This window comes from Ammospiza nelsoni, chromosome 8 (genome assembly GCF_027579445.1).
Source record: "Ammospiza nelsoni isolate bAmmNel1 chromosome 8, bAmmNel1.pri, whole genome shotgun sequence".
NCBI classification, from domain to species: domain Eukaryota; kingdom Metazoa; phylum Chordata; class Aves; order Passeriformes; family Passerellidae; genus Ammospiza; species Ammospiza nelsoni.
In genome coordinates, this window is record NC_080640.1 from 383,841 (window position 1) to 401,179 (window position 17,339).

General features: G+C 45.1%; 1 protein-coding gene across 5 annotated transcripts in view; it reads right to left on the bottom strand.

Moving 5' to 3' along the window:
- The window catches only part of INPP5A (inositol polyphosphate-5-phosphatase A), a 181,664-nt gene that overhangs the window by 86,276 nt on the left and 78,049 nt on the right, over positions 1 to 17,339 (bottom strand). For 4 of the 5 annotated variants that reach the window (XM_059476949.1, XM_059476950.1, XM_059476951.1 and 1 more), the window contains exon 5: positions 375 to 438. The exons of the other annotated variant lie outside the window; for it this stretch is intronic. In XM_059476949.1, the coding sequence (XP_059332932.1) occupies positions 375 to 438 (64 nt within the window). The remainder of the gene's footprint in view (positions 1 to 374; positions 439 to 17,339) is intronic. 5 annotated transcript variants of the gene reach the window in all.

Genomic DNA, 17,339 nt, shown 5'->3' on the forward strand with positions numbered 1-17,339 from the left:
AATCTACCTCAGCTGCTTTGCAAAATGGCCATCGCTGTTGGACAGTTAAGGTCTTGGTCCTGTATCTGATCTACATGGAAGAACCTTGTGGCCATTCAGAGTTCTGAAATCCTCAGGGATCACTATGGACCTAAAGGTGCATGGGAATGACTAATGCTCTGGCTTGCAGCCTGTGGCTGGTCCATTGACTCCTTCTAAAAGGTCTGTAAAAGGTAAGAAAAGCAACACCTGTCACCAAGGGACCTGCCTGCATTTTACAGGAGCCCGCATGACACGAAAACATTGCTAGGTACCACCATCAGAAAAAGCATGGAAAAGCTGCCTTGATGTATAAAGCCAACTAACCATTAAAAACATTTAATGCCTTTGCTTACCTTTAAAATCAAACTGGTAGATGTTTTTCAAAGATTCATGAAGAAAGTAAAAACTTCCTAGAGCCTGTAAAAAAAACCCCAATAAACATGGAATTATAATAATATGTACTTTGGCTAACAAAACTCAAAAGAGCATCAGGTTTTACAACCACAAAAAAACCCAAAGTCAAGAAATTAAATACTAATAAATAAACCAATGTTTACACTTTCTAAGATCTATAAAAAATTTAATTTCTTTTGTTGCTTCTCTGAGATTTCTTTAGTCAGTATAAAGATGACCACTGACTGTGGTAAGGGCACTGCCAGGTGTGCACTGAAGCACCAGACAGATGGATGTGACAGGTGACACAGACACATGCCTTTCTGAGCACCCAAAACAGACCCTCAATTCTGTTATAAAAACCTGACCATTTCTTCTTCACTTGCAAAGCAAAACCAAAGCTTCTAGAGCATGCGGTACAGGAAACAAGGGCAATTTTGAAGTTTTCTAACTTGCAGCTAAAGCCTCTGCAGAAGAGGCTCCACGACCTCTCAGCCTGATGTGGTTTTCCCTACCCTGAAACTTGGATAATTCCTCAACAGGGACAGCCCCCCTTTGCCTTCCTGCAGCAGCCCCTCTCCACGTGCCCCTTCCCCAGGGCTGCCCACCCACCCAGGGGCTCACAGTTCCCCCTGGTGCCATGCAGCTGTGCCATGGTGACACACAGGGACCCTGAGCTCGCTGCTTGCTGTGACTTCTCCACAGACATGCCATTTACTGCTTTTCCCCAGGTAATGAGAGGAAAATTACATATTAGAAGAGAGCAAATGAAAATCAAGTAAGTAAAAAAAACCAAACCAGAGCAAATAGATTTTATGTTGGAATATTTAAAACAAAACAAAACAACAAAAAAAAATTAAAAGGACAACTTGATGAGCCTTTAGATACATCTGACGCACCCAAAAGAAACTGAAAAAACCCCAGCCTGTTACTGGATAAACTCTTACTAAGAAGAATAAAGGATGATTTAGTTTCATTGCATCCTTTCCTGTCCAACAACAAAGCCCCTCCCAGCACAGTGCTTGGTCCGGCGACTGCTGCATTATTTATGAGATGCTGCACATCCAGAGATTAGACACGGGCTGATTTGTCAAAAGCACAAACACGAGGTGCTGCCCATCTCCTTGACATATTAGTCCACCCAACAGAAAGCAGTGCCACATGTTTCATTGATGAGTACACATCCCTGCGACCCAGGCAGGTTCCTTCAGGCCTTTGAGTGTCCATTTTATAACACAGAGGAGGTGAACAAGGAACTGCAGGAGACATCCCTGCGAAGGACTCAAGGTGAGGTGTGCTGCAACAAGGACGCACTGCCAGGAGAAAATAAATCCTCAGACAAGACAAAAACACTGCCACCTGATATTCCCTTCTGGCCCACCTCTTTCTTCAATGCGTAGGGCAAAATCTGACATATATAAAGGTAACATTTACTATATAATAATACTCTTTAAGAACTCAGTATAAGGATAAAGCTTTTTTTCTTACATGGCCTCCAGAAGAAAAAGAAAGGACACTTGGCAAGCATCTGGAAAGTACCATCCCAAATGCATCCTGTCTGAAAAACTTAAAAGCAAATGAAAAAGGGATCCTGGAATGGGAAATCCTAGGCTATGTCAGTAACACATGGCAATCCAGCCTAGCTGTAACATCTAAGGGATGTTTTTCAGTGAGCCTTTCCTTTTCCCCACAGTGCAGGACAGCAGGGCCCTGCTGTGAAGGACTCTGGGGTCTCAGTGCCAGCCCTGCCAGCGTGGCGGCTCAGGGCACTGCTGAGGTGGGGGCTCCTGCCCTCCCTCTGAGCTCCTGCTCCTGTGTCTGACCACCCTCTTGGTAACCTTCTCCCTTCATTTGCACTGGAACTCACCATGCCTCAGCTGAGATGGAAATTTATGACTGAACAAAAAAAAGTAATTGGAAATAGTGACCGATCCAAGTCAGGTATAAATAATACTAAAAGCAGGTGACCATTTAAATCTAGGTGACAGGATTGTGAACTCCAAAGCTTCTCCATGTAGCATAACAAGAAGTAAACCAAGAAAAAACCAGATGCTCTAAAGCCTGTTTCACTTAGGGTGTCATAACTCTATTAAAAACAGTACTGCCACTCATGCTTAAGCCACAACTTCATTTCTGAGTGTCACAATTTGTTCATTGCTTGACTTTGTACAGTTTTAATCTCATTTTTAAAAATTATTTTTTAAGACTTACGCCACAGAAGTTTAGTTTGATAGTCTACACTTGTGGACTGAGTATGAACTACTCGTGTACAATGAATCTGTGACAGTGATGAAGTAACTCTGTCAAGTTTCAGGAGCTGATACCACTAACATTCAGACTGGCTTGGACTGTGCAATTCCAAACACCCCACTAAAAAGAATCAAACCTATCATGGAATGGAAATTACAGCTATCACTATTTTCCGCATTATTATAGACTTAATCAGGCTTAGGTACATAAATGTGAACTTGCACAAATGATGGAGTGCACTTATAATTCTGTGCCCTAACACAATGAAATATATTAAAAAAACTTTCCAGGGCCTACTGCTTAGGCCCTTTTGTTGAGGCGATTATGTTAATTCCATTTACTTCTCATAAAATGTCAGTTTAACAATAAAGTTAAATGAGATTAATTTAAAGTTGAAGAGCTTTGCTTTATTTTCTTATTTACAATTTCAGTATCCTTTGGAAAAAGCAGACCTGGTGCATAAAGTATTTTATGTGCAGCAGCACATAAAATATCTAAGTGATACAACACAGGAACACATTAAAGATTATAAACCACCCAAACATCTTAACTTTTAAATATCTCAAAGATAAAGAAAGAAAGCTATTATTTGTTCCATTTGAAAGGTTGCTGAGATGGATGACCTCTGCAGTCAGCAGAAATTCCACACCACCTGCAAATAGGAGCTTGTACTGAAATGGAAGCTCAGCGGCCATGCTGTGCCCTGTCCCTCGCTTCCTCACTGGCAGGGACATCAGTGGCTGCCCCAGAGCACCCAGCAGAGCCAGGAACACTGCAGCCTCTCTAGAGCAGAAACCCGACCACAACACCAGGGGCCACTGGGGCTGATCTACCCACCTCCTGCAGCTGTGCCGCATGCTGCACCACCCTGAGCAGCCCAGCTCTGAGCTCAGGGCTCAGACACAGCCCACCTGTCTGAACGGACAGGTGACCCTGCAGCTGTGCCCCCATGCTGCACCACGCTGAGCAGCCCAGCCTGCAGCCCATCCCCAGCACCGCTCACCTGAACACACAGGTGACCCTGCAGCTGTGCCCCCATGCTGCACCACCCTGAGCAGCCCAGCCTGTGGTCATCCCCAGCACCTCTCACCTGAACAGACAGGTGACCCTGCAGCTGTGCCGCATGCTGCACCACCCTGAGCAGCCCAGCCTGCAGCCCATCCCCAGCACCGCTCACCTGAACGGACAGGTGACCCTGCAGCTGTGCCCCTATGCTGCATCACCCTGAGCAGCCCAGCCTGTGGTCATCCCCAGCACTGCTCACCTGAACACACAGGTGACCCTGCAGCTGTGCCGCATGCTGCACCACCCTGAGCAGCCCAGCTCTGAGCTCAGGGCTCAGACACAGCCCACCTGTCTGAACGGACAGGTGACCCTGCAGCTGTGCCCCCATGCTGCACCACCCTGAGCAGCCCAGCCTGCAGCCCATCCCCAGCACCGCTCACCTGAACACACAGGTGACCCTGCAGCTGTGCCCCTATGCTGCATCACCCTGAGCAGCCCAGCCTGTGGTCATCCCCAGCACCTCTCACCTGAACGGACAGGTGACCCTGCAGCCCCAAGGCTGGCCCAGGGGATGGCACACGCTCTGCTCACCACGTGTCTCACTGGCATGGAGTGCAGGCAGCAGCCACAGGTTCTCTGCTTGATTTTCCAAGCAGTCTGCAAACACAGACCAGTTGTGAATTCTACTTCAGCAGCCTTAGGGCAGAGCAATGAAGGGATGGCTCACACCTAGGCTCAGATCAGAAAGTCCCCAGCTCATCAGGCCAACGTGGCAGCCCATGGGTCTGTAACCATATCAAGGTCATGGTACTCAGTACCACCAGAAGCTTCTAGACCAGCCCAGCCTGCTGGCCTCAGAGATACAGGGACTGCACATGTCATTGCCAGGACTGACCAGCCAGCTGAACTGGGAAGGAATCCTTCCCTGGCAGGGTGGCCAGTGCCCAAGGCCAGGCTGGGCATTGGGGCTGGGGTGGCACTGGGTGGGATGTGAGCTCCCTTCCAACCCAAACCATGATTATATGAATCCTTGATTTATACCTTACTAATAAAGTCAGGAGCTGACAAGACAGAAAGGACTTCATCACAGTCTGAGGTGCCCAGTTACACCCAGAAGTACATGGGCACTTGAGAGCAACACCCGTGGCCATGAGGGAGTACCACACATTCACCACCAGTAACTCAGTGCCAAAACAGAAAGTCAGGTGGCACAGTCATGAATACTCATTTGTAGCTTGGCCAAGTTCTTAAGAAACACACAAGACAGTAGAACTGATTCTTCTGCTGTCCCCTGTTCACTACAACCAACAGCTTGGCTTTAACAGCCCTAAAATCAGTCAGAGCAGCACCCAAGATCCTGTAGGCACAGCAGGGAAAATTTCCTTTGTAAACTCCCAGGACCTCTTTTGATATCACGGTCACTAACTGCAGAGTACACAGGCAAACACATCCTGGCTTTTGTGAGAATGGCCCTCATGGAAACGCTCAGGACTCAGGGAAAGGCCAGACATTTTATCTCAGGCAATGCTGCTGTTAAGAGAATGCTTTTTCCGGACTGACAGAAGTACCTGACCATTCCTACCACACCTGCGTGCACACCTGTACTGCAGCTGGGGACACAGAGAGCACACTGAATCTAAGGCGAGCACATTCATTACAAGAGCTTCACATCTCCCCAGAAAAGTATTGTGGAGAAAAAAACAGGCATCTTCTCCCTGTTAGCACACTGAAGCTGAATATTCACTGCATTTAATTAAGTTCTAGAATGATACTCATTATGGTATTAGAGATTTCTTTCATTAATCCATACAGAAAGACTCATCTGGGAAAACTAGTGCTGATGGCAAGAGAAACAATTGGTTCTGATGGATTACACATCCAGCATTATTAAAAGCACTATTCCTTTAATTATACAGGAATTTTGCCACAAAAATGTGAAGATTTTAATAGCTATAGGGTTTTTTTAAACAGTTAATTGGCATAATTTGTTTTTAAAGTCGACCATTTCAACTGTGGATATTTAATGCAAAAAGGAAATAGATGAATAAAAGTCTAATTACTGTACAGAGTAAACATTTACTGCATTACCTCACTAAATGTGACAGTTAATATATAAAGATTGCTTTAAATATATTTAAAATAAATTGCCAATGATGACACAAAAACTGTAATTCATGTAGTCATAAAATCCATAATTAGCTTTAATGCATATTTAAAGTCAAAGTTCAGCCCAACTTTTTCAATGTTTAACCTCCTATATCAATATAGTTCAAGGAATTCATTTATCATTGAACATGACAATGTCTGAATATGAATTAGCGCGAGCACTGCTGACAGGAAGCCCTTATCTCCTACCAGCCTTTTTGGCTCTGCTGAATGTCAACAGTGAGTTTGGCACGCCTGACTCTATTGATTGTGTGCCTGCTTTGCTACCAACAATTAAAAAAGTATTTCACACGTTTATAAACCCGAACATGAAGCGCAGGCATCGGTTTCCCATTAGCGAGATGGAGTCTGCGCGCGGCCACTCTCACCGGTGGGGCTGCCACCCCCGACAGGCTGGCAGCAATGTCACCCGGGGCTGCCACGGACACTCCCAGTCCGGGCTCGCTCCTGGCACGGCGACGTTCCAGAGACTCAGACAGAAAATCCTGCATGGGAGACGGGGGGCCCTGGACCAGCCCGGGGCTGCCTGCCCTGGCTGGGCTGCGGGCGCTCTCCTGCCCCAGGCCCGACCCTGCTTCCCTTCCCAGGGACTGCGGGCACCTGAGCACGGCCTCAGCTGACGGGCACCTGGTCTGCAGGTACCCTGAGAGGGCACAGCCACAGCAAAACAGCTCCACAATTCTGCTCCGAAACAGGCCGTGGCTACCTCGGGGTTTTGTGGCAGCTTGGAAACACTTTGTAAAAACACCTGCCCTTAGTTTGCCATAAAATGTCGTTTTGATACAACTGCCACTTTCCCAAAAACAAAGGAAGGGCAGGCTGTGGTACAGGCTGGATCCAGCACACCTGAACAGTGAATGACGAAGTACACACGAGGGATGGTGCAGTTTTTGTCTGTGGTTCTGTGCACACTCAATCCACTACAGCCAAATTAACACCAACCGTCTAATACCCATTCAAGGTTAAAAAACCAGGCTGGGTACACTGATCAAGTCATTATAAAATACTCTATCACTTCTTATTTGCAAACAAAATTAGGTGTCCAGCAATCTATCATTTCCTGAATTAGAGTTATCAGCTAAAGCACATACAATTAAAGTGCCATTGAGGCTGCCTGAACAGCCCTGCTCCACCTGAAGCGCAGACAGACGGAGCCCGATCCGACCATTCCAAACAATTACACCCCACTCCTGCAGCTCTGCACTGCAAACAGAGCTATCAGCTGCATTTCAACAGCCTGTGAATAATTACACCTTTAATAAAGTGTCACAGTGAGTGGGCTCCAAATACTCACTGACAAACTTTAAAAACTCTCTTGAAACAGACCTTGGGCTGTATTCAAAACACCTGTTCAGTTAAACGTGATATTTCCATTAAACCAAATGGAACTGTCCACTCAGAAGGAATAAAACCAGTGGCAGGACTGGCACTGCAGATTCTCTTATTTCATAAAGCCTAAACCAATATTATGCATCATAATCTAAACGTACAGTGTCCATAAATAAATAATACATTTATTTTATTTGCAATACCCATGTTGTGAAGAAGCCATCTGCAGCTGTATTTTAGCAGTGTCTCCAGTGCCCACTTCCCAGTTAAGACAATTTTGCTGGAGTATTAGATTCTAGAAGCAGCACATGCAGCTGGTAGGGATAAAAAGGGTGTCCAGCTCTAGGAGTCCCTAAATCCTGGGAATTTCTTGACTATAATTGTACTAGATCCATACTGCCAAATATCCTTCTGCATTTCTAAAATAATTGCCACATACTGGTTTTATCTTTAGAAGTTCTTGTGCCTTAAAGAATTCTAATTTATTTATACCCATTTATTTAATGGATCTGCCCATTTTTCAGACCGACTCGTCCAGCTGCACATCTGCACGAGGCTGGCAAGTTCCCCTCGGAGTGCCCTGTGCCAGGTGAATCTCCTCTCACTGCCCGTGCTCCCACTTCAGGGAGCTGCCAGAGCACCCACTGTGGTTTCCAGACCTCCCTGACTCATTGGAATGCCACAACTTTGCTGTGCAGTCGTTGGGCATCAGCACACATACCTGCAACATCTAGCACTGCTTCCTCACTCCTCCTGCTTTGCTTCACAGCAGCCCTGGCAAGTGTGAGGCCAATAACAGTGGAACTAACAAGAGGGATAGTCACAACAAATTTACCGCTAAAAAAATACAAATAACGAAAAAGAATTCTAAATTTTTTTGTTTGGTTTTATAATAGTCAAATTAAATGTAATTGAGGAAAGAACTGATCCGTAAGTGTTCATACATAGCCTTATATCTTGTACTGTTTATTTCTAGTCTCTTTCACAAGATTTTGGTATATTCAGATGGGTTTATCCATTTAGCTTTAATTCAAGGTTGAGACTTGTCTACACCACAGATTGGAGTAACTATTCTAAAAATTCTAAGATACTTAAATCCCAAGTCATTTGAACGCTTAATCAAGAGATCAACATAAAAAAGAACTTGCTTGCAGTCCTGATCATTACAGATATCAGAGAGGTCTCTGCTAACTGCAACCAGCATGGCACATTTTCTGGAACAAAAACTTAGCCCCAGGAGTTTTAATTTTCCTATTCTGAAGACTAACAGAAAAATGAGGGATCTTCAGCTAACATAATCCACCTCTATTACCTTCCCTTAATAATTTTGTTACAGCAAATGAAAAGTCATACTCAATTTAAAAACATTATTTGGGACCAGTTAATTTAAGAAGAGAAAAATTAACATACAAAACCCCTGAGCTTTATATAAACATGTCCAGTGAGTAAATGAATAACCTATATGCAACCTAATGCATGGACAAAGATTATTTAATGTCACTTTTGATACTGACATATTTCACAAAAAGATTTAATATTTTAGTTACAAATCAATTAAATTAAAAAAGTATCAGACAGAGGTTCTTTTCTGAAAACCGAGATTAGTGCCAGCCCAAGGAACCAACCCAAGCTAAAGGAAGTGTATGTGTGCTGAGCACTTATAAAAAGCGCCACTTATCAATATTCCTGAAGGCAAAGTAGAGCCTTCACAAAGTCATTAATCACGTTGTTATTTAATATTTCTATTACTCAAGCACTCTGGAGGCCCCAATCAGGATAAGAGGCTCCCAGCCTGGCGGAGCCCCAGTGCAGGGGGAGCTGCAGGAATACAGGATCAGAGCCGCAGCCCAGGGCCGTGCTCTGCATGCTCTGCATGCTCTGCATGCGGCCCGGCCGCTGCATGGGGGCTGAGTGTGCCAGAGAGACAAAACCTCTGCCCAGCAGCCCAGGGCCGTGCTCTGCATGCTCTGCATGCTCTGCATGCTCTGCATGCTGTGCATGCGGCCCGGCCGCTGCACAGGGGCTGAGTGTGCCAGAGAGACAAAACCTCTGCCCAGGATGCCCTGAGGGCTTCAGAGCCAGCGCCAGACCCCTGCCATGCTCAGAATATTCATCAGAGTGGGAAGGGACAGAAAGAAAGTCTAATTTCTAACTGTAAGCACAGCAGAGGATAAGCAACAATTCTCCTCAAAAGATACCCAGGTAAATGCTCACAGTTATTTCAATGTTGAATCTTATGGAGAATCAAAACTATTCCCCAGGAAGTTAAAAATTCTTGACAAGCTCAAAAAATTATCCAAATATCCAGATTTATCATGTGGATAGTGGCAACACTTGTTGAATTTCAAGAAACGGAGCCTGAATCTCCGGTTGCAGAAGGTAATGTGCAAGTGCAGAATATTATTTCTCATGGGTATTGTAGCTGCTGTTTCCCGTTTATTTCTGCAGCCAGGGCCAGCTGGCACGAGGAGCAGCACCAGCAGGAGCCCAGGCTGCTGTGCAGGGACAGCGCTGGCACTGCCACACGGACAGGGCGTGCCCTCAGCGGTGCCACGGCACGGACCCAGCCCGCACGGATTCTGAGCACACGGGAACACTGACGGATGGATGCTCAACACGTCACCACAGCTTTCTCCTAGTAAAAAAAAGGCACATTATTTTGGGTAAAACTGGTAAGCTGTGGGACTCCTACTACATTGAGTTGATGCTAAATAATTTTAATTTTGAGAACTTTAAATCAATACAGCATTTCATTGATATGTTCTTACATAATACACTCAAGATGACAAATTCAATTTGATGAGGAGGCATTAATGCCCATTTCATTTAGCATTATACAGGTCATGTACAAATAGGAAAGTACCATGTGGTAAAAGGTTGTATTTAGCGTGTCACGGTCACTGGTGGTTGTTTTGTATCTCAGAGAACCTTTGTAGCTGCTTCAAAATAAGAGATGATTGATTTACAAAGTACCAAATTTCAAATTTCATATTCTAGGACTAAACATCAAATAATTGGACAAAGCTGTCCCCTTGTCTGACCCATCACAATCAAGCCCCTTTCAAGGTTGACTGCCTGCATAAGAAATATGTGCATAATTTCATTTTGTCTCCTGTCCAACATCCAATGTTAGAAGTTAATTAAATTGCTTGTCCATTGTATTCATCCACTTACAAAGTTAATGATATTCTGTTCTTGAATTAAAGAGAATTTTATAAAGCCTGCACTATGGAACCTGGCATGCTGTACACCGAGGAGCTGAACCCTGTCATGGTTCCTGATTGCAGCTCTCCTAATTAGGAAACAAAATGAATGTTTCTGTGTCTGCCAATGCAGAGGACAAGTCATTCCAACAGCAAAGGTAAATGCTCTGTACAATAGCAACTTAATAATATCTCATGTTTGACTATAATAAATTCTGCAGGATTAATAAACCTGTTAAATTTTTAAATTAACATAACAAAGATGAACTGCAGAAGAACAAGGCAGCCTCAAAAGAGGGTCACAAATTTGAGTAGCAGAAGAGCTTCTTGCAAGGGCATCAACCTTGAGGACACTGAAATCATCGTTTCTCATTCTTGCACAGATGAAGAAGGAAAACACAGCGCTATGGCAATCTGCTGGAGAAACTGAGATCATTAATAATTTCAGCTGTGCCCCTCTGGTGCCTTTGGCTTAGCTACCCTGACCTGGTACTCCTGCAACAGTCCTCCTGGGCAGCCACACAGCCAGGAGTGTAACACAGCTGCAAATCCAGTGCCTACAGCAGCAAGCTTGCTGCGCAGGAACGCTGCTGGGGACAGCACTGACCACCATGAGCCACAGCCAGAACCCAGCAAAAGGCTACATGCCGTGTGAGAAAAAATAACCACAAGGTTACCACTTTTTCTACTCTCTACTATTTTTGTGCATGGTTTGTGGCATGTACACACAGCAGTGTGTGGCTTAGGATTCCACAATGGTTATTATTCCACTCAACCATGAGGTCGAGTTTCAGTACACTCTTTTCTGTATCCAGAACGAAGGTGCCTTCCAAGGCTGATGCCCTTGGAGACCCAGTCCTCCCCAGCTCAGTCCTTCTCTGGGCAGCCTGCACTAGCCCGTCTGTGGCAGGGGGCTGGAACAGGACCTTTCCAACACAGACTGTCGTGGGATCCCGTGATCCCACCTGGCACTGCCCAGGTGCCAGGGCTGGAGCTGGGAGCGCCCGCCAGCAGCACAGGGCTGGCTCTGCTGCAGGGCTGAGCCCGAGCTGGGGCTGGCTGCGTGGCCCTGGTGGCACAGCCATGCCAGAGGCTGTCCATGGTGACACAGAGGCTGTCCCTGGTGGCACAGCCATGCCAGAGGCTGTCTATGGTGGCACAGCCATGCCAGAGGCTGTCCCTGGTGGCACAGCCAGGCCAGAGGCTGTCCATGGTGACACAGAGGCTGTCCCTGGTGACACAGCCATGCCAGAGGCTGTCTCTGCACAGTCCCTCCAGCTCCAGCCCCATCTCCAGCTCCAGCCCCATCTCCAGCTCCAGCCCCAGCCCCAGCCCCAGCCCCAGCTCCAGCCCCAGCCCCAGCCCCAGCCCCAGCCCCAGCCCCATCTCCAGCCCCATCTCCAGCTCCAGCCCCAGCCCCATCTCCAGCCCCATCTCCAGCCCCATCTCCAGCTCCAGCCCCAGCCCCATCTCCAGCCCCATCTCCAGCCCCAGCTCCAGCCCCAGCTCCAGCCCCAGCCCCAGCCCCAGCCCCAGCCCCATCTCCAGCCCCATCTCCAGCTCCAGCCCCAGCCCCAGCCCCAGCCAGGCTCCGGACGTGCTGGCTCAGGTGTGCACAGCACCCACAGCTCCTGCAGACTCGAGCTGGGGACAGTGGCACAGGGACCTGACACACACAGGGAAACCTGGAGTGCCCCAGCACAGGGCATGCCAGGGGCTGTGCTTGTAAGCCCTTGGGAACCCCTCCCCACACCTGCCTTCTCAGCCCTCTGTGCAGCGTGCAGAAGTGTGAAAGCTCTGAAAACACCACCAAACACCATCAAAACACCACCAAACACCACCCAAACACTACCAAACACTACCAAAACACTATCAAACACTACCAAACACCACCAAAACACTACCTAATACTACCAAACACCACCAAAGCACTACACAACGCTATCAAAACCTCAGGCTTTCAGTGCCTACTCGTGTCACCATCATTACATACTGAGTGACAAATACAACGAGAATTGCCCATATTTGAAAAGCAATCTCTACTAACTTTTTCCAATTTAATACAAAATATTTGACAGTAAAAATTGGAAAGTCTCTCTCCCAGCTTTTGTCTTTTACTTGACGCTGCTAATACAGAGACTTTGTGTTAAACCTTGTACATGTCACTGGACTGACTGAGCAAACAAAACTGACCCAGTGACTGTACTGCCCTGCTCTGTATGCTGCCAGTTCAGCTAGAGACAAAGATGCAGATTATATGCTTAAAAAATTATTATTATTATTATTGCTAACAAGGAGCCAAACCTGGTATTTCTTGACAGGCTTCACTTCACTGAAATGAAGAGCAATGTGATTTATGTGATTAGATATTTTAAGCCCTTGTGCCCTTTGTACCAGTTACTGCACTGATTCCATAAAGGAATAGCAATATAAACAAAAGCACCAATAGTAGAACAATTCAAGCTTACTCTGTCACGGTTCAGTAAAAATACTAAAAACTGAGTTATGAACAATCTGAAAAAAAAATTCAGTGTATGTAAACTAAAAATAAAAGCATAAATGAATGTGTGCAGCATGTTTGGTTTAGCAAACATAAGAAAATACCAGGATTACTGAAAAGAAATTAATTTTCCTGGAATTATACAGAATAACTGGATTCTGCAGAATAATTGAATGCATGCTGCCATTTTGCATTTCTTCATGTACACTTCAGAGTAATATTTTATTGTAATTAACTTTAAATTATGCTCAGCATTTTCTTCAAGTGGTTGCATTTCCAAAATAAAACTACATGGAACAAACCCAAAGATGTATTTCAACTAATGTAACTTTTGTGAACTGACACTCATTAAATGGTATTGGCAAATCAATAAGGACATAAAGATGTAAAGCCTTTCTTTATTAAATAAACCAGATTATACTCTTCTAATCTAAATACTCAGTTAAGTCTATTGGTAATTAAATCACATGGAAAACCTGCCTTGTTATTAAAGTCTCTTCAGAATGTCCATGCAAGTTGGAGTATGTACATATATAACATATATTATTTATATTTCTACCTTTCAGAACTTTTCAATTTCAATTAAAATTCTGTAATTTTTATTGGGAATCACATTACATGCATGATAGAGATAAGTTAATTAAAGGACAATCAATTCTAAGAGATGGCCAACAATGAACCTAACCAGTTTACAAATTACCTACTGCCATTCAACCAGAGCATGCAATATCTGTGGGCAATTACAAAAAAGCTTTAATTGATTTTTAGAATTTCAATAATACTGTACATTTGGTACATTCATAAGTACTTTGCCTGAGCTGTGATTTTTAGCATTAGAGGAACTGCTGGGACCACCACTGCAAACTCCTGGGCAGAGCAGAGCCCGGATTTAAAGCTCAAAGCAAAGCTGACATGCCTCGTGCACCCCAAGCCAGCCGTGCCTGCATCTCAACTTGAACAAATACCCAGTTTATGTGGTGTAATGCTTTAAGATAGTAATATTTTAAACAAACTCATTCTTGAATAATTACAATTAGAAGGCATTTAGCACACTCCCTTGAAGTTTGTTACAGACAGGTAGGTTCCACTGCTCTGATGGCAGACAAGAAGATTATTCTCTGAAAATTGGCAATCCAACCAAATTGCTCAAAAACAAACTGTCACTCTCTGACTCACGTCTAATGCATCAAACAGGACTCCTTAATGCTCTTTTGCCTCAACATCCTACAAAGTCTGAATGAAAGGCTTGTATGACCTGTTTCCACTGCCTGCTCCTTGCTCCTCTGCGGGAAGGTCTGACAAGCCCCAGAGCACCAGCTGTGAGACGCAGGAACAAGCAAAGCCTGGGTCTCCAGCAAAGGCATCTTCTCACTTTGGAAATCCCAAAAAACCCCTACATCCTGCTAGGAAAAGTAGCTCCAGCGATTCTGTGGCTGCAGACAGGACACTTGCAATGTGCACGGAACTCATTGTGCGAGGCTGTCCCTGTACAACAGACATCAATGAACAGTGAGCAGAAAGCAAATGCTGGCTCACTTCCTGATCTGCTTGTCCTGCTGAGAGCCTGGAGATGAACAGGCCACTAGGATGGAAGTGCCCATATCTGCCAGCTGCCCAGGCACGCCAGCTCAGATTTATCCTGAAGCAGAAATCCAGCTTCAAGGTGGGGAACTTGGAAGGGTGCCACTCTCCCTGGCGCACAAGCTCATTTCACAAACCAAACATCATTTACAGTTTAGGAAGAACCTGCTAGAAATGTTTGCCATGTTTTGCTTGGAAGTGTAATTCATCATTTCCATTAATGCTTTACCTTTGGAAGTCTCAGATAAACTTCAGCTGTTGAACTGCAACAAGTGAATTCAAGGTGTTGAACTAGAAACAATACAACTGTGCCCAAAGGCTTTACCAGCTTCAGGTGGGGGCCCAGCTTACAAAAGCAGCATTTCAATGTGCATTCCTGATTTCTAAAAAATAAATTAAAAAAGAAAAACAAAACCAAAGCGCTATACAGGCCATATGAAAAGTGAATTAAGATTATTTCATTTACTAGTCCTGTCACCACTGCCTTGCTCAAGGTTTTTGCTTGTCTGTTTTTGGCCTTGCTAGTATCACCATATTGCCATTGTTTTCTAGCTTTGAGCTAGAAAACAGCAAAGAAAATATACTTTAAGCATTTCAAGAACATGTAACATACTTTGTGAAGCTGATCCATCAATAACAGGAAGCTCACTGCACAAATAAGGCTCACGGCTCTGTAATGCTTTTTGATCACATGGACGTTGAGAAAAGGGAGCTCTGGTGATGCGGGCTGCAAGCCTCCAAACCTGCAGCTGAGGCCTGACTTTATTACAGTTTGCAAGGGCACTACCTGCAGATCTGCTCCTGCTCAGGATGATGCCAACAGCTCTGAGAACCCTGCAGAGGGAGGCACGTGCTCAGGAGCTGGGCTACAGGAGCCACCCTGTGCTGCTGCACTGCCACGATTACTGTGCTTTTACACATCGATCTGAGCACAACTGAATGGAAACAAATTTCTACTTTTAAACTGGAATATGCTTTCTTACAGAAAACAGATGAATTAAAAGGCCTAACAAAAAAAAAAAAGGGGGCTCTTCCAAAGGAGTGCAAGATATTAGCCAGTTTTGCTGTTAGCACAGCCACAAGATGGGCTTCTTGTCCTACAGGCTCATACCTGGATGATGAAGCAGCCACCATCTGAAAGGAATGTTTCAGTAATAGTGGGAGTGAGAAAGAAAACCTCTATATAAATAGAAGTAATAACTTGAATTTTATTTTAAAACCGAGAAGATAAAAATAGTCTAAATAAATCAAGCAAGTTGTCTCTTCATGTCACTTTTATGATGGACATTAATCTTAGTTTCTAGACAGAACTGCTGTCTGATGTAACCACGCTTATTGACTTAATGGGAAGAAATTTATATTAGTCTAGGAAGCTGTGATGAATGCAGTCTTAAAGTTCAATGACTCAAACACTTAGTAACCTCAAACATTGACCCAGATAGACAGAAACTTAAATCTTAATCCCGGAGCATAAGTTTGTGCTTCATTCACATTTTGTTGTCAAGGCATTGAGAATCTTCACGTGTTTTACACGTCCTCATGCACACAGTGTGAGCACAAAGCGCGTGTGCGGGGCACACCGCTGCCACTCCGGGGCTCAGGGTCCCCCTGGCTGTGCCCAGCCCTGAGACCCCGGCAGGCTCTGCCAGCACAGGCACCAGGGCACGAGGCTCAGCCACAGCCTGGCCTCTGCTGGGCACCAACCGGCCCTGTCCTCAAACGTTTCCATGCCTTCTGGATCTAGGACTAAGATCTGATAAACAGCCCTCGTGCCTAAATATGTTATTACACATGCGCTCAATGAAAAGAAACATTCCTTAATCTGAGGTCAGATAATATCACTGCAGCAAAAGCTGTTCAGCTGCCGGGATGTCAGCAATTTAATGCAGCCAACAGTTTACACATCACAAATGTGATTTAGCACACAATTGAAAACCTGTAATACTGACTCTTGCAAAGAACAAGGCTCAGGCTTTTGTGTAATTTGGTTTGGTTTAGAAAATTTGACAAAAAATAAACCAAACCATTAATGTCTTATGGCTCACACATTCAAAATTGGAGGTCCTTGATGTGAAAGATATGTATGGACACCAGATGTTTGATTTGTTACAGGAACTATAGTGAAAACACCCAATTCCAGCCTCCCTCCACTATCTGAACTTAGAAGATAGTAGTTAGCTAACTTATAAAATACATTTTTATAGCAACACCCATTCCATACATCAGGAGAGATTCCCAGCTGGATATATCCTGAAACACTGGAATTAACAAAATGCACCAATCTACATGGGACCTTTGTGAGAAGATGGTGCATGGAAATAGGAATGTTCCAAGTCAGAAGGAACGAGGCAACCTAGTTTAATCTGATTATTCTGAGGTTGAGGCAACATATTAATCAAGTGGACAAAACAATTCTGTTAATGACATTCAAAAGGTACAGTACAATAATCAATCATTTACTATATTGCAAATGATAAAACAAGCATCCAGAAGGGTTATGCTAATTACATGTTTCAAGTCAAATGAACCCATTCCATGCTTTGTCTTGTTTAGACAAATAGAGCATTCCTGCCATTTAATTGCATTTCAGATGTCTATACCAGTGTCTGCAGCGATACGTTAGCCTGCACACAGCTGCGCACGGACTGGGCCCTCCTGGACGGGAGCGCCGGCTCCGCCGAGCCACCTGGACACAGGACACGGGACACACGGACACGGGACACATGGACACGGGACACGCGGACACGGGACACACGGACATGGGACATGGGACACGCGGACACGGGACACACAGACACACGCCCCGGCAGCGCCGCCGGACATGCGGACACGGGACACACGGACATGGGACACACGGACACGGGACACACGGACATGGGACACGGGACACA